The sequence below is a fragment of the Lepisma saccharinum genome, chromosome 2 (genome assembly GCF_977018435.1).
Source record: "Lepisma saccharinum chromosome 2, izLepSacc3.1, whole genome shotgun sequence".
Classification (NCBI taxonomy): domain Eukaryota; kingdom Metazoa; phylum Arthropoda; class Insecta; order Zygentoma; family Lepismatidae; genus Lepisma; species Lepisma saccharinum.
In genome coordinates, this window is record NC_139230.1 from 13,181,092 (window position 1) to 13,200,065 (window position 18,974).

An 18,974-nucleotide genomic window follows, 5' to 3' on the forward strand; every position below is an offset into this window, starting at 1 on the left:
GAACGCAGCAGACATGGCTCCCGATTGGTCCACCATCAATTTTATAGGCATTAAAAAAATATTTATAATAGAATCATGTATAAGTTGTTGGGTCTACTACATATACTAAAGAAAATGGGCATAGCAGTAATAATTATAATTATAATAATAATAATAATAATAATAATAATAATAATAATAATAATAATAATAATGAATAGTAAATTTATAGGAGAGAGAAATAATTCTTACCTCAAGATGCCAGGTTTTGCACCTCCCACGAGAACTCTATCTCCAATTCTCAAACCCATAGCTTGAAGGACGGCCTTGCCTGAAATACTTTCCAGATTCAAACGGCTTATTGTTCTTGTATTCATGTTTGCTTCTGGTGATAATAGTTTTTGCATCTTGTTAATTCTCTCCTGGACATCTGGGATTAAGTCAAAGCATGATTTATCGGGAACACATTCTGAAATTACAAATGTAAATTTTATATAATACTGGTATGTATGTACATATATATATGCACAAGTGAAACAATAAAGAAATATAGATTTCTTTTAAAAATATCATTGTTAATTGACAGAGAAATGGATCCTATTTAAAGCTACGTAAATTAATTATCTATGTAAAAAACTATGTAAATTAATGATCCGTTGCTGGCCATACCTGGAAACCTATCCCAGCTATTACCCAACTCCCGAGAGCACTATAAAAGGGGTTATCAAAGTATCGATATCAGTCACAAGAGCACGACAATACCAGACACAGAGAATTGACTACAGGGCTGCCAGAAGCCGTGAGGCCCAAGCCGGGACCTGTCCAGAGGCGAGACACCTCAGACCAGCCAGCAGGGCCAGTGCCCAGCCAATCGTTCCAGCATCCAGGGGAACCCGAGATAAGTACCTGCCTCTTTATGTTGCTAATCCTTTCATCACTAACTTCTCCCTTTTATTATTCTATTGGAGTGCTATAGCTTACTAAATAAAACTCAGTCAATTAGCTATTCAATTTGTGCTAGTACGTTAAGTACCTGCTCTACCTTTGACTCATTGCCCATTGGTCAACGGGTCCTACCCTCAAATACAGAGGGTGAAATTCAGTACGGCTAAGGTTTTAACACCCCCAATTGTGTCTCCAGGGACCAGCCCTGGGGCAGAACCTTAGCTCGTAATGGATCACTGCGATAAAAGCAGGTGAATTCAAAAGCTTTTATATCATCTTCTAAAAGAAAAAGTTATTGGAGAGAAAAATCAGCTACATGACAAAATCTGGATAGAAGTTTACTTCGACATTGGACTTTTGACATCCACATGGAATATGTAGCTGGATGGTCAGATGGGATATGCCCAGTCATGTGTTTTGGGATATTGCTGTTGAGCACTGCACCATCCTGCCTTGAACAGCCCTCTCAATGAACATCCAAAAGCAGTTCCAACCTGATCTTTGTTTGGTGTATCATGGCTGACCATGCTAGACCTGGAAGGCTGTAGAAATTCACACAATTTAATTTATATAAGTTCAAGGCCAGTCTGCTGAAAGCCTGAAACACATCAGAAAGGAGTGTCACATCGAGCTTCAGGTATGCACCGTGGTATTCACCGAGCATCCTGCACTATAATTCATACCACATCAACTGGAAATGCTGGTAATTATTCTCTGAGATGGCTTTGCCCTTGAACTGGCTGTAAAACTCCGATTGGGGAGGAAGCAATCCAAAGTCAAATTTGGAGGGGTCAGTAACATATTCGTAAGGATACACTCCCTTCCGCCTGATGAGCCCCAAATTCAAATTTGACACCAGGCTCTTGTAATGGTCAGTTGGTCATCGCTCAATTTGTTTGCAAGGGCATCAAGGCCTGCCATAAGGAATCTGAAAAAGTCGAGGAATGTGTCTCAACTGTATGTGATGTCCCTGATATCAGCAACAATTTGCTCAGGCTGATGTAATGCTCCTCATTCTTGGCCAGCATATCAGTCCGCTTTGTTCATAGACAAGGTGCTTGAAAAGGTGTTGGAAATCATACCCGCTGCCATTGTGGAAGAAGATGGGCAAAAACCTCCGGTTTCTGATCTTGAGATTGCAGCTGTTGTACAAGGGGCTGATGTAGAATGCACTGTAATGGTCACGGTGTCGCACACTTTTCCATTTCCCACTGTGAAGCTCGCCTTGTAAACCAAAAAGGTAATGGCAATATGATGTCACTGCTGCTCAATGCTGGACAATGGATGCACTGGCTTTGATGTCAGCAACATGCTGCCTATGTGCCCAACCTCCTCAACCATTTTGTCCATGAAGTGCTTGGCTACATTGGGTCCTCGATACACATAAAGCTTGCTCATATTACCAGGTTTGTGCCATACAACCACATACGCAAAACTCAAGGCTTCGTGAACCTGGTAGGATGTGGAGGATGAATGGTCGAGATCTGGATCACAGTAGCAGGGGGGGTGTTTGAGGTAGGCTTCAAAATCCATGATGATGCTAGTAAGATGTTCCACCATGGGACTGTGCACTTTGAATTACTCGATCATTTTCACTTCAGGTAGAAGCAATCAAGCTGGCTTGTAATCACCACAGTATGTCCTGTGATTGGCAAGCTTGTCGAGAGTTTCCCAAGGATCACACCAGTCTTGGTGATCATGGCTATCACAAACGGTTAAAACACATGTATCTGTGTATCACAAATGTAAAAACCTCAGTATGGTGTGCATCACTGCTTCTCTACTTGCTGATCAACCACGAGAACAAGCATATGAGGCAATAATGGAATTTGCCTTCATCCTCAATGAGCAGCAGGTTGATTTCCACAGCTTTTTTATTATCAACAGCACTTACCCTGATGGAATTCACAGTGGAAAACAGATTTTACATTTTTGATGGGCCCGTAAATAAAAAACGTATGCAGGAAACCAAAAAAAGTGGGAAAGCACAAGGGAGGGGTGAAACTCAAATGTCTGTGGGAAAGGATTACACAATCGCATTTTTAGGGGGTATATTGTGTCAAAAATAATTTAACAAGGGGAAAGAAGGATGACTACGAATCTCTAAGGAAAAAGGAAGACCTGCTGTGAAAATTAGTGGCGGATCAACTTGACCCACTTTTGAGGGATGGTGGATGACTGCTGCTAACTGCCGCCTATTAGGTTCAATTTATGCATCTGATTGTGTGAGATCTCCTTTTACTCTGTAAACTGGTAATTATTTGCTCGTTTTAGAAGTCTCAGGTAATTGGAGGGGGGGGGATCATTTATAGATGTACATCAAACATCTTTATATACTGTAATAAAATTATCTGGGATTCAGTTCACAGTGGAGACATGTAAGCCAAGCGTCAAGTCAACTTTGCAGCAGGTTTTCACATATGTAGATCCAAACGTGCACGCAGAATATAGTTCTACTGAGATGGCTTCTATTCCGACACAACTGCATACTTGCAAGAAAACAGTTATTTAATTTGTAAAATACAGACAAAATAATACTTCCATTAGCAGGTATGTACTTGATCAGTTGCAATCACTGTGCAGATGAACTAGGATCCGCAGATTCGCCAACTGGAGTTTGTATTGTGCTGAAGAATCGCTGAAGATCAAGAGCGAGTCGAGCAAGACTGAATACATTGCAGAGTGCGTAGAATCCGTGATACAAGTGTTGCACATCCCACTATTTTAACCCTATGTTTATTGTGATGTGATTGATTAATAATGGTTCTATACAGCGGCGAGAATGGCTGAATCAAGGTCTCCTGTTGAGCACGCGGTTTTACCCAAGTGTTATTTTGGGCTTCATCCGAAGGAAAAAGCCCTTCAAATCAAGCAAGTTGTTTCAAATGCACAATCCTCCTTATGACAACATGATCAAAGTAAAACAGGGCGTGAGGTGATTTGCCGTCAATGTGGGCATGAACTGTATCATGGGTGCTGAATGACTTGCAGTTTAAGTTTAGGAAGAGGACACAATTGTTTGTTGTTTGACGACAAAAGAATCTCCGCGGTATTAAAATATATCGCCGTGATAAGAAACATGTTTATTATTTAGTCGAGACGTGGTTTAACTCGGTGGGGGGAAGGGGTGGGGAGCGTACATTGAATCAAACATTGAAGGACACCACCATACAAAACCACCGCCAGGGCTGAAGAAACCGAAGAGAAAAGAAGAGGGGAAGGGGAAGGCTTATTGTTTCACCCACTGGCAGCAATGAAGTCTTTGTTGAAGTTGCATATTTACTGTTCCGTGCAAAGAAAGGGTGATTATCAGCAACAAATGGACAGACCAAGATTTGAATCCTAGTTTAGTGAAGTGATTCATAAATTGAAACCAGAGTAAAAGCAGCAGACAATGCACCTGATTGTCACGAATAACAAATCATGTTTTTTTTGTGCATGTGTCTTACAGTAACGGATGTATTGCGAATGAAGCATCCAAGTTTTTCATAAATGTATTTCTTTCTAAACCAAAAACAATAATTTGTCGGGAAATTCAAGAGAGGCCTATCCTTGTTTACTTTTATCTTCGTTTCTTTTTCTTTTTGAGTGCTTGAAATATACACACATGCTCTCATGTTTAGAAGTTACTTCGCATTTATATTAAGTAATGACACATTTATTAAATAATCTATGCGCAGAAAGCACTTCTAAAATTTTATGTTTCAGGAGACAAAAAGAAGCAAAAATACATTCCGCTTGACATGCATGCGGGTGTTGATGTGTTGTGCTGTTGGCAATACTGTGGATTTTCTCAGTGTCTACGATGTAAGCAGCTCGGCGGTTGAGGCAAGACTGGCTCGGAAAATTCTGAGCTCAATTCTCGCGCAGATTGATACATAAAACCTACTGCAAACTTAGCTTGACGCTTGGCTTAGAATGGTTAAGATCCAACTTTAAGCTGATCCAGTCTCGATCAGTCGAACAGCATAAAGTGAATTCAAAATGAGCTTTGTCAAACTTGTGCATTTCTATGTCACAATAGTGACATCACAATTGTTATCAGTGACGTGCTCAGGGAGGGTACGCATATTTTTTTTTAGTAGTCTGCCCTCATTTTACCATCTTTTCCTGCCATTGATGTTTTTTTTAGGCCAAAGAAGGGGGTTATGACCCCCATCAACCCCCCTCTACTTGGGCAAGCTACTGGTTGTTATTTATGTCCATATTGAATGACGATTTATTGCTGGATTTAGCAGTCTTGCGAAGGGCAAACACCCCTTCCACCAATAGTTTTCCTGTAACGTGTTTCCATTATTTTTTTCCCCATCCACATTTAATATTGCGAGATATATTTTCAGCATGTGCATGGTTCTGAAGAAAAGCAACCATTATATTATTTGTGTGCATTTCCTTCCTGTAATACAACCTTGTGAGATGAGATTAAAAACAATTCCATTTTTTTCATTCATGATGGAAGAGTCATCATTCTGAAGACACAAGACAAAACATTGGTGCCAACCAGAGGTGGTCACCCTCCGAAGACTTGTGAGGGTGAGGGTGTGTAAGGGTGCGGGTGTGTGAGGGTGAGGACGAAAGGCTCGTCATGAGGGTGAGGGTGTGTGAGGGTGAGGGCAAAGTCGAGTTGTGAGGGTGAAAAGTGAGTCATGAGGGCAAGGGCAATAGGCGAGTTGTGAGGGTGAGGGCATGTGAGGGTGAGGACGAAGTAGAGTTGTGAGGGTGAGTGGGGTGTGTGTGAGGGCGATAGGCGAGTCATGAGGGTGATGGTGAAGTCAATCTGTGAGGGTGAGGGTGAAAGTCGAGTTGTGAGGGTGAGGGCAAAAGGGGAGTCATGAGGGTGAGGGCATGAGGGTGAGGGTAAAAGGTGAGTTGTGAGGGTGAAAGGTAAGTTGTGAGGGCATGTGAGGGCGAGTGAGGTGACGGTGAAAGGAAAGCTGTGAGGGTGGGTGAGGGTGAAAGGTAAGTTGTGAGGGTGTGTGAGGGCAAGTGTGTGTGAGGGCGAGTGTGTGTGTGAGGGTGAGAGTGAAGATGAGGGCAATTCGTGAGGGAGAAAGGAGAGTTGTGAGGTCATGTGAGGGTGAGGGCAAGCTGTGAGGGTGAGGGCGAGCCATGAGTGTGAGGGAGGTTGAACGAAAATGACCCATCTCTTGTTTAAAGTGGGATGCGAACCACAATGTGCCTCCACCGGGTCTAATAACAAATAGGCTTTAATGTTTTTAATTCGTTTCATGGTGTTTCTAGTTCAAAAATGCATTTTTATAGTACCTATAAATGCCTATTAGGTTAGTACCTATTTTGCTTAATCATGCCTAAAATGCCTATTCTGCAATTTTTGCTTACTTCAGCTTTGTTATGTGCCTTTGGCTTTCCCTACGTTGAAGAAGTTTAAGTCGCGAAATACGTCATGCCGGGCGCTAGTTACTCGCGAAGGAATACATTACGTCACCCGCACGTTTCATCATGATTCGGCTATTCATCGATTTTTTACATACAAAAATCCTGGTCAACCTTGAACAACCCTTGTACATGCAAAGCCACTTGTTAGTACATATTAATCCTAGTCCTGGTATAATGCATGACGTTTAAAACTCAACGTTAGACCTGAATTCTCTAATTTCTTGTTGTACGTAACAGCTGTGCATCGGCGCACTGCAGCGATTTTTCTATCTGCTCCATTAACAACACTTCTTCTTGAGTTGTGTCGCCCCCATCGCAAGGCAGAAATTCAATGTGTTGAGCTATAAACACCAATCAATTCGTAACATGTGCCCATGGTAAGTACAGGTGTTGCTCCTAAAAAGGAGCATTGTCACACAATCCAGCAGCTATGTGTACGAAAATAATTATAATCGGAATGCATTTATCATGCACTTTCTGCAATTCAAAAATTCAGTTTGTGTGCTTCCTTTCATTATTAGCTAATGTGAAATTGAACGCATTGAAAAAAAATTGAAATAGTTTATTCCAACACAAATGCTTTTGCACCGAATTCTACCCCCTATTTGCGTAATTTACGAGGATAATAGCATCTTTGATACTGCTTCTGCTGCTACTGCTACTAGTACTGCTACTACTACTACTAATAATAATAATAGCATAATGCATTATTATTATTATTATTATTATTATTATTGATACGTTTATCCTGGTGGTTGCTCCCCCCCAGACATAAATTCGTGGTTGCGCCTCAGATTTTAATGCAGGGTGTGATTTGAAGGGGTATAGGAACCTTGTCTTGAACCATCAAACCTCGTTATGCATGACACATCTTATCCAGGGATCTTTATTTCCAATTCACTGGATATGTAAATTATATTATTAAATATATCGTACTCAGAGTGTTTCAGTACAGTTTAATTCAGTTTACAGCCTCATAGTTACAAACAAAAAAATATTCGTAATTTATGCTGGCTGTGTACAGTGTCGCCAACTTATATGGGCCAGCGGGGCCCTAGTCCACACAATAATTTGTCATGCTATTATTACTATTATTATATTTGTTGGCATGGTTCGTAGTGGAGTGATTATTGAAATCAGTAAATATTAGATATCAGAAAAGTTCGGATACATTGTTAGTGGGCATTAAAATCATAATACTTGGAAGGAAGGATTTATATGATATTTGTGAACTTATACAGAGTAATTCAAGTGCTTGAGGCCACTCAATCTTTTTGAAAAGTTGCCGCCCCAAGCTGTGTCTCATTTGGTTGTGATATATTTGATATTTTCTAAGACTTCTGGTGTTTCACAAATACTTTTGTATTGAATAGTAAAAACTGGCTGTGTTTTTTACGAATGTTGGGTCCCTTCGTCGTTTAATCCTGTTTGAGAGCTTGTTGAGTTTTGTAGCGATTTGTTGTCTCTTACAAAAAATTAAGTAAATATGTTCTCCGATCGACTCGTGAGAGATGCAAGTTTGAAAGATTGGTGAATTATTTGACAAAGTAGTTATTTATAATGGAATTTGGTATCCATTATGACTCTGTAGAAGCTGTACTATCATTGTGTACGTAAAACCAAAATCCTTCAGTTCTCAGAGCACAACAAGAAATTAACATTGTTACTCTTGCTTGAAATGTTGAAAATGATTGATTCGCCGTAGGAGGTCGGTAGTTCAGGAGTTAAACCATACGTTCGAAAATAGTTTTTGGAATTTTTTAATGGACAATATGAATAGCTGGTTTGAAGACTTACATTTATTTTCACAAGTAGTCCTATTAAATGCACATACATGGCAATTAGATAATTGTGAATGTGTGTTTTATGGTGAGATGACAGGTGATCCTTTAATGTAAACGAAAGCATGTGTGCATCAGTAAAAGATTTTCGCATCTAGAAGTAAATTCCAAAACCCATTTCTACCTCACTCAAAGATTATGAGATTTCAATCGAAATTGTACCAATTACACCTGAATGTATACATCGGTTCAGTGCCATGAATCCAATCTTTAGTGCTCAGAGTGAGATTAAATTTGCTCTGATCGTAGAATACATCACCCTAAATCAATTTCGGTGATACCTCGCTGTTGTATTTCCTTTTTTTTTTACATAGGAGCTCCAATCATTATTTTAAACTTTCATTTTGGAAGTAACTCAAAGAAAAAAATGGTTATTGGAAGGGAAGTTTTCCCAACTTCTTTAGAATTTTTTGTCAAAAAAATTCGATAAGGGGTTATAGCCTCTTATTCCCCCCACCTCTGCGCATGCCAGTGGGGTTAGCAAATTGTGTGTCTGCTAGAAATGGAATCTGGAGATCCTTGGATTTAAAAGTGACAGAATGGGCACTACAGTATCGGGGAGTTGCCAAAGGGAACCCTACGATACATTTATCCATGAAAATAATTGTAGAAATTGACTGACACTATAACCGATGTGCCAATTACAAATCCCCAGATGTGCCAATTACAAATCTCCATCGGTCCTTCCACGCTTTCCCCCAAGATCTTATTTTCTGCTCTCTGAGAAGAAATCCAGATGCCTCGAGAAACGAGCGTTCGTTCCCATGAAGCCTCCTATATATCACCGCCCCTACTTCAAGGTGAAGGAAACAGTGTGTCCGGCAATAAACTCCCATATCTGTCCCGTACAAATTCATCTAAACTCTGGCTAACGTCAAGATAATTTCAGTCCAGATGGAGCCTATCGAGATAATTTCGGCCGAGAAGGAGCTAATCATCTGGAACTTCAGGCATTTAAAATTTAAAGACTTTCTTCTCCGTTTTAAAACAAGGAACTTCTGTTCTCAGTGAGACGGTGCAGGTGGCCAGGCTCGGATTCTAGACAATCGCCCTACACATGGTGTTCTCCACGAGACGCATAAATTCCACGACCACCACCCGCTAGTCTCCTCATAGACAGCTCAGTGACAAGAATGATTAGTACGGAATTTTGAACTTCAACCCCGCCAGAACATTTCTCTTAGTATCTCATCGCTTCGATGCGATTTCGACAGCAAAGGAAGGAATAACTTTACCCAAGTGTCCGAGTTGTGTGCGATAAAATTTGAGCTGAGAGCCATTAAAATTAATTAGAACAGATGCTTTTCATTCCTCGAGATCAGCTCTCAAACAAGGTGCTATTGTGTTTTCATGCTATGCGATTATCGCCTCTCAGTAAGCAATTCTCACCCTTAACACCCCCGTGTGTTACGATTCTCGCCCCTACATGTAGAAGTGACCACGTGTGGGCGGAGCAAAAAGTTCAACGACCAATAGAGTGAAGGACAATTCTTCGGAGAACGGAAAGAAAAGAGGAAGTAAGGACTTAGCAAAGGCAGTGGAAAGTTAGAGTAGAAATAGACAGTTCGATTAGGCAGTTCGACATTCACTTTTTAGAGAGACAGTTTTAGAACATTCACAGTTAAAAGTTTCAGCACCTTTATAGGTCAAAGAGAAGTTGTTTTCTCTACTCTGGACCATGCATAGAGTCCTAGCTTTGTGATATCAAAATTCTCTAACGTAACTGATTAGGAAATGGTGCTAGAGTATAGTGTTTACGTGCAGCGTCAACCATCAGCGGTCTGCGCTGCTAGCTTGTTTTAACGCGGTGCATTATGGGTCTTCGAGTGTTTTGTCTGGTGTAGGTGAGCGACCAGCGATTGTAAGTATTTCTACAGTGATGTATTAAATATTATATCGTAACATGTCCTAGTGTTCTGATTTCTGATTTTTCAATTTTTGATTCCTACCTGTAAACAACATTTGGCTTGTAAACGAAGACCAATGCAGAGGGAACATCATCGTCTTTCTCCATTGGCCGAACCAGTGACCGTTTACGCAATGTACAATTCTAATCTTATCTAATTCAAATTGTGTTCGTACATTGTAATTGCTCCTTACATGAAAGAACATCCATGCCTTAAATAACGTAACCTTGGTTCGAACCCCAAACGCCCCATCATAAATTTCAATTATTGTTATAAATGGCGCCCGAACAGGGACTTGTTTATAAAGCCAAGTTGTCATTTGTTATGTACTGCTAAAATTCTAGTTTTTGCACTAAATTTTAAAAGAAATCAGGACACTAAAAAGTAGTTGCATGCCTCGCGAGTGAACTAACTTCCGAGTAGCATAAGTTAATAAAGTGGAAACAACGAACTGACAATATTATTGAAATGCACATACGTAAAAAGTGAAAGTACAAGTAAAGGGGAAAATATGGAGCTAAAAGCTAATTTTGAGGGCGAGATAACTTAAACGCTACCATGAAAATGAAGTATGATAAATAAATAGACGACCATGCATTAAGAATTTCTAGTGTTGTTTTATAATGCCAGGGGGCAGGGATAGGTTTGTTACATAAATAAAGTGAAATTGTAACTGCAGTTATGGCAGTGACAGTAGAAGCAATAAGGGCTACCCTAATGGAAGAACTCAAAGATGGAATGAGACAAATAATGGAAGGTTTAAACTTAATGAGAACAGACCTAACCGAAAAGTTAGATTCCTTTATTAAAAGAAATAAGGAACAGAAAAACCAAGTAGATAAGTGTAGAGAGGATAGAAGTGCTAAATATGATGCACTCTTAGAGAGTTATGATGAGAGGCTAGTTGTAAACAAAGTGGATGATAATGAATTAATTGATAGTGAGGTACAGTCAGTAGAGGTTAGGCCTAATGATGATAATGCTATTGTTATGGATTTTGATAGAGCTAGGAAGCATACGTTTGCTATTAGTAGTAAAGTAACTTTTGAGCTAGGAGTGAGGGGGGATATGACCCACTTTAAGAAGATTATTGCTGATGAATTAAGGCTAATTGAGTACGGTGAAATAGGATGGACATACTGTAATGAGAAGGTTAGGAGTAGGCTGCGTAGCTTTGAAAGTTTGAGAATTAAGGAGAGAAGGGGAATAAAGGGGAAAGTAGAGAATAATGGCAAGAATAATGCATCTACATTAATGATAGCTCAAGGTAGCAAGTACGTGAATGAATTAATGATATCCCTCTATGATTTGCCTGCCAGCGAGGAACTGAGCAAGGGCACTAAATGTACAGAAGCTGGCGTTAACCTAACCAACAATGAAAGTATGAAGCCATTCATGAATCTTAACTGTAGCCAAGACACTAAAGCATATCTTTTTAGCATTCTAGTAGACGAAACTAACGTAGCATTGAGCAACATCCGTACGGCTCTGCGTAATGTCAGAGGTAAAGGACGTGAAACCTACACATTTTTATCAACATAAAACTAGATTCCAATATTAATATTTCTTGTATTCATAACTTATATATGATACATAACTTTTTTTACAAACTGTTTACTATATTCGATAGTCATATGTTTCATTTTGAACACGTACGTTCATAAATTCACATTACAAACTCATCATAACACAACACGTACGTTCATAAATTCACATTACAAACTCATCACAACATTGTAACTATTGTGCTCGTCACAATATAATCCCCTCTCTTAGGAAACATTTTCTGCATGAGACAATTAATCAATATACATTAAATTGTCGAACATGAAGAAAATTTACAATAAATGGGTCACGATTACACAGTGCTTTCTACAAACACTAACGCAATACAATATTTCCGTTCAAGCATGCCATTCATACATAATTTAGGCAATTTTCTTTGACATATTCTCTTTATACAAAGAAGAAAAATTTATGACTTTCATAAATGTACACAAATACTTCATTGAGAACACAGAAAATAAACACAAAATTAAACACAAAAATCATTTGGGTTACACATTGTTTGCTTTCAATAGCTCTCTTCTCTTTTCTTCTGTACAATTGAAAAGTGTTAAGGCTTTACCTTAGTTTGCCTAGGTTTGGCAGAAAACAATATTCTGAAACTTAACAATAACTTCACAAATATATCATACATTTCATCAGTAGCAATCAACAAACTATTATCAGCTAATGAAGCTTTAAGATCGGTTTCTGATGCTAAGTAGTTTTCATCCTCTTCTTCCTCAGAATTCTCATAAAATGTTACAAAGTTACTTTGAAGAGAACATGAAGGGAATGTGTCAGTCGTTTCTAAAACATAATTAGATTGAACTCCCTTATCACTTGATAATGTGATGTTTTGCTTCTTGAACTCAATTATTGCTCCGAAGCGCCAAAGAAATGGCAATCCTAATATTACTTCAGCATGTAACTGCTTAATAACATATAACTCTATATGAAAGTGCTCTGAAGCTATTATTAAACTAATATTCTTAGAACCAATAACTCTAAATCTTTTGTCACCAGCAAAAGAAAATAATTTAACATTATCCACTGAATCTAATCTAGCAGTAGGAATAATAGTTTTCAATTTTAACCAAGTTGCATAATCCATTAAATTTGCTTGACTCCCACAATCAATAATACAGTTAATGGTTAAATCACAAATTTGACCTGGCAACACAATAACTCTTCTGTTTGAAACAAGAACACCGTCATCGTTCATTACCCATACTGGTTCAGCTTCATACCAATCGAGTACAAAGTTTATAGTAAGAACTTCCTTTTCCGAATGGTTGGGAACAATAGATGTGTTGCTATGAAAATTGACATTATCTTCAATTGATGTTGGAGTATAGTGATGAATATGCTCCTTGTAATTAACTGGACAGAGGAACCGGAGCTCATTACTCTGCCTTACATGTTTAAGGATGAGTGTTCACTTGTATTAGCAGTCGTTCCTGTTAAATTACACACTCCACTACTCGAAGGTACTTGACTTTGGGTCACGTTACTGCTAGTCCCGGGTTGTGGTAACAAATTGGAATTATTACCATACCATAAAGAGTTATTCGATGGATATATACTTGGCTGAGTTACTGTAGTACTGCAAGAAGTAAATGGTGTAGTCCAGGGAGAGAATATCCAGGGTTGAGTAGGATATTGCACCATGGAATTTAAATTATTTGCATTCCACTGAGGTAAAGGTACATATGGATTCACCTGCATACTCTGCGAAGGCCTTAACCACGGTTCGGCTAAAGAAGGTTGAGATTGTTGTTTAGATTGTTCAGTGTTGCTTCGTACTGTGTTCCAATTACATCTACCCCGTTGGTTCCTTACTGGACGTTTGTTATAACCACTTTGTGTATTTGGTTGAACACTATTAGGAGATGAAAAGCCTTCATCCGTTTGTAAAGTATTTTGGATCTGTTGATTTGAACATGGATTTGATTGCTGAACGTTGCTCGAAAATCTACTTGCACCACCAATTGTTGTAGGTTCGGTATTTTGGGAAGATGTAAAATTTCTGGTCTTACGAAAATCTTGCGTTTTGACAGAAACTTGTCCAACATTGAATGATTGTTTGGATTTGTTGTTCAGAAATTTGGTTGTCTTATTTCTTCTCATAAATTCTTCCTGGTCCTCTGGAACTCTAAAAGATTTGTTTTTTCCCGAATGAACCAAATCAATTCTGTCTAAAATAGATATCAGTCTGTCCATACTTGGTATGTCATGACATGACACATATTCTGACACATTTCTCGGTATTTGTCGCAACACTAACTGAATCATATCAGATTCAGATGGGTCTTCTTCCAAATTTGAATAGGCAGAATAGAGTTTCAATGCAAATGTAGCTAAGTTTTCATCAACATTGGGATCATATTTTCTTGTTCGTAGAGCTGCCAATTGTGCTTGTACTACTTGTTCAGAAGCATAGTGATGCAAAAACTTTCCTACGAAATCCTGAAAACATGAAAATCTCTTCTTATGAGAATTATACCATAACAAAGCCTTGCCGTAAAAACACTTATATATACTATTCAGCCTATATTCCTCCGGAACTCCCATTAGATTGAATGTTGAAACTAACTGATCAATATAGTCTCTAGGACTTTGTTTCTCTAAATTTCCCCCGAACTTTGGGAGTAGGTTCAAGTCACTCACTTTTAATATGCGTTGCATAGTCTCATTACAGCCAGTTACTATTGCTTGTGGAGGACGGTTATTCAACGAAGTCATCGAATTCTGAAGACGAGGTGTCATTGGGTCAAACGGTACTGTAGTTACTACTGTGCTATTCTGATTATTCGGACTAATGAAGTGTACATTACTTCTGGCAGTACCAAAACCTGTGCCGCGATTATATGTAGCATTCATTCGTTCAGAATTATTGTCTAACACACAACTATTTCTGCAAACTGTTAATGGGCAGGAATTGGTATGAATGCTACAGTTAATAGAATCCGTAGTCGTAGTATTTGTTGAACAGTCCGGGAAACAAGCATGAATATTGCTAGTGCAATTGTCAGGCGAGTTGTGAACAGAACCGGTGTTAAATTGCCCTTGTAATGAATTATCACAACCACATAAATCTCGTGTAACATATGAATTAGTGAAAGAAGTACTAGAACACTTTTTAGAATTAACATTATTGATGGCCTGATAACGCTCCCTAACTAATCTGCTTCTCTTCGTTCTCTTGGCTCCCCGGCGGGGAATTATTGAAACCTACACATTTTTATCAACATAAAACTAGATTCCAATATTAATATTTCTTGTATTCATAACTTATATATGGAACATAACTTTTTACAAACTGTTTACTATATTCGATAGTCATATGTTTCATTTTGAACACGTACGTTCATAAATTCACATTACAAACTCATCATAACTCAACATAACACAACATGTACGTTCATAAATTCACATTACAAACTCATCACAACATTGTAACTATTGTGCTCGTCACAATATTATCCCCTCTCTTAGGAAACATTTTCTGCGTGAGACAATTATTCAATATACATTAAATTGTCGAACAGGAAGAAAATTTACAATAAAGAGAGCATATTACAAACTGCTTTCTACAAACACTAACGCAATACAAATATTTGCGTTCAAGCATGCCATTCATACGTAATTCAGGCAATTTCTTCTTCATATTCTCTTTATACAAAGAAGCAAAATATATGACTTTCATAAATATACACAAATATTTAATTGAGAACACAGAAAATAAACACATTATACAAAAAAATCATTTGGGTTACACATTTCTTCTGTACAATTGAAAAGTTTAATATTTGTTAAGTTCTGCTTTTGTTCCTTTGCTGGCGTCGACAATGATATTAAATGTGCTTGGTTATTCTTAACTTCCTTGACTTGATAAGGACCAACATACAAGCTGAAAAATTTGTGAATGCTATCACTAATAGCTTTGCTTTTAAGATGGTTTCTAACAAGAACCAGGTCACCAGACTTTATCGGATGCTTAGGTTCATTAAAATCCCTTTTAATCTTTTGGTTTTTCTGTTTTATATTTGCTTCAGCCATTATACACTTTGTCTTCCAGGGTAAATGTTTCAAATCATCTGGCCAACTTATTTTGTCTATTATTTCATCGTGATAATCAACATGCATAAAAAGTTCAGATGGTGTGAAACCGGTTGTTTCCGATTTTGAATTATTCAATAGATGAACGACAATATTCACATAATTAAACCAAAGTTTATGGTTATACTTACAAAACATTCTCAATAGTCTCACCAGCTCTTTATTGTAACGTTCGACAGGATTGGCAAAAGGTGCATATGGTGAAGTTAACACGTGTTTAACACTCACAGAATCCAAATAACTTTTAAATTCAGTTGACTTAAATTGCGAACCATTGTCGGTGAGAATTACCTTACACTTTGGGTAATGATTAAAGTAAATTCCAAACTTGTTAATTATTTCCTTTGAGGTTGCACGTCGAAGACAATAAACCATCACAAATTTACTCATTACATCTACAATGACTAATATATGTTGGAAACCTTTAGACAAAGGTAATGGACCAATTAAGTCGGCTGAAAGTAAGTAGTGAGGTTTGGTTGAATACACATGTAATTCTTCCTTTGAAATTTTAAAGGTGCATTGCTTCTCCCTTGCACATGAAAGACAGTTTCTTAAATAGTCCTTAATACTTTTACGCATTTTAGGCCAATAATAAAACCTTTTACAAAAATCGTAAATTTTAAAATAGCCGAAATGTCCCTTTAAATCATGCTGTTTATACAAAACATCTCCAATTAAAGCACTAGGAACTACTATCTTCCAATCATCATCTACATAAGGTTTGAAAAATAGTATGCCATCATGAACGGAATACTTCCTTTTAATTATCAGATTTCTTTCTTGAGACTCCAATTTTCTTCTTAACGACGAACAAAGCAGATCTTTCTCTTGTGCACTTCGCCAGAAATTGGGTTCTATATCAGAGATTACGTGATTCACGTACATTTCTTTAATCGTAGTCACTGGTGATTTACTAATTGGATAACGACTTAACGTATCAGCAACTGGATTTTGAGAACCAGCTACATGTTCGATTGTAAAGTTGTATGATTGTAGCTTAAGTGCCCATCGGTTCAACCTAGGGTTCAGTGACCTTACTGATTCAAGCCAGCACAACGATTTGTGGTCACTGTAGATTGTAAAATGTCTTCCAGTAATATACACGGTAAACTTTTCCACGGCATAAAGAATAGCAAGGCATTCTATTTCATGTGTACTGTACGTGGTTTCAACTCCTTTCAAAGTGCGACTGACATACTGAATGACATTTACATTTCCATCTTCATCCGGTTGCCAAAGTACTGCTCCTACGCCGATCTTAGAACCATCAACATTAATACAGAATTCCTTATTAAAATCAGGTTGTCCTAATGATGAAGATGATAAGATTAATTTCTTTAGGTTATTAAAGGACTGCTGATGATCTTCCGTCCAGCACCAGTTTGAGTTTCCTTTCAGTAATTGATACAAAGGAGCTGCAGCAGTTGCAAAATTTCGCACAAATTTTCTCCTCCAGTTAGCCAAACCCAGAAAACGACGAACATCTTTCTTACATTTTGGAACTGGAAATTCGGAGATTGCCTTATTGCTCTCTGGATCTACTTTTATTTCGGTGCCAGATATTATATGTCCTAGAAATTTAATTTCAGTCCTAATGAACCTGCACTTAGACAATTTTACAGACATATTTACGTTATGAAGTGTCTCTAGCACATATTTCAATTGCTCATAATGAGAAGACAAATCAGGTGAAAATATAAGAAGATCGTCTATGTAACAGATTAGGAACGAACTTGTAGATGGATTAAAAATCTGATTCATTCTTTCCACAAAAACAGATACAGCTGACGTTATGCCAAACGGCAAGAATTTAAAAACGTACTGTCGGCCTCTGTATGAAAATGCTGTATACTTGTAAGAGCACTCTGTAAGTGGTATTTGGAAATAGCCCGATGATAAATCCAAGGTTGAAAACACTGTAGCTCCTTGGAATCTCTGAAGTAGTTCATTAATCGGTTCCACACGAACTAGAGGAGATATCACATGTTTATTTAAACGACGAAAATCAACAACTGGCCGCCACTGTCCACCAGCTTTTGGTACTATATGTAGCGGATTTAAATAAGGTGAAGCCGATTCTTGAATGACTCCCCAAGACTTCCATTTAGTGAGTTCCTTCTCCAAATCATCTCTTCGAGCTATAGGTATAGGATATATGGGAGCCACAATTGTTTCTGTTGCATTTAATTTAATCTCGTAAGGCTCTACTTTAGCTTGCCTTGGTTTATCAGAAAACAATGTTCTGAAACTTAACAATAACTTAAAAAATAAATCATACATTTCATCAGTAGCAATCAACAAACTATTATCAGCTAATGAAGCTTTAAGATCGGTTTCTGATGCTAAGTAGTTTTCATCCTCTTCTTCCACAGAATTCTTAGCAAATGTTACAAAGTTACTTTGAAGAGAACATGAAGGGAATGTGTCAGTCGTTTCTAAAACATAATTAGATTGAACTCCCTTATCACTTGATAATGTGATATTTTTCTTCTTGAAATCAATTATTGCTCCGAAGCGCCAAAGAAATGGCAATCCTAATATTACTTCAGCATGTAACTGCTTAATAACATATAACTCTATATGAAAGTGCTCTGAAGCTATTATTAAACTAATATTCTTAGAACCAATAACTCTAAATCTTTTGTCACCAGCAAAAGAAAATAATTTAACATTATCCACTGAATCTAATCTAGCAGTAGGAATAATAGTTTTCAATTTTAACCAAGTTGCATAATCCATTAAATTTGCTTGACTCCCACAATCAATAATACAGTTAATGGTTAAATCACAAATTTGACCTGGCAACACAATAACTCTTCTGTTTGAAACAAGAACACCGTCATCGTTCATTACCCATTCTGGTTCAGCTTCATACCAATCGAGTATAAAGTTTATAGTAAGAACTTCCTTTTCCGAATAGTTGGGAACAATAGATGTGTTGCTATGAAAATTGATATTATCTTCAATTGATGTTGGAGTATAGTGATGAATATGCTCCTTGTAATTAACTGGACAGAGGAACCGGAGCTCATTACTCTGCCTTACATGTTTAAGGATGAGTGTTCACTTGTATTAGCAGTCGTTCCTGTTAAATTGCACACTCCACTACTCGAAGGTACTTGACTTTGGGTCACATTACTGCTAGTCCCAGGTTGTGGTAACAAATTGGAAGTATTACCATACCATAAAGAGTTATTCGCTGGATATATACTTGGCTGAGTTACTGTAGTATTGC

The 18,974-nt window shown here is 37.9% G+C and overlaps 1 protein-coding gene across 3 annotated transcripts in view; it reads right to left on the reverse strand.

The window, feature by feature from the left end:
• The window catches only part of LOC145983915 (CAP-Gly domain-containing linker protein 4-like), a 147,296-nt gene that overhangs the window by 42,941 nt on the left and 85,381 nt on the right, over window positions 1-18,974 (reverse strand). For all 3 annotated transcript variants that reach the window (XM_083117048.1, XM_083117049.1, XM_083117047.1), the window contains exon 6: window positions 232-448. In XM_083117048.1, the coding sequence (XP_082973174.1) occupies window positions 232-448 (217 nt within the window). The remainder of the gene's footprint in view (window positions 1-231; window positions 449-18,974) is intronic.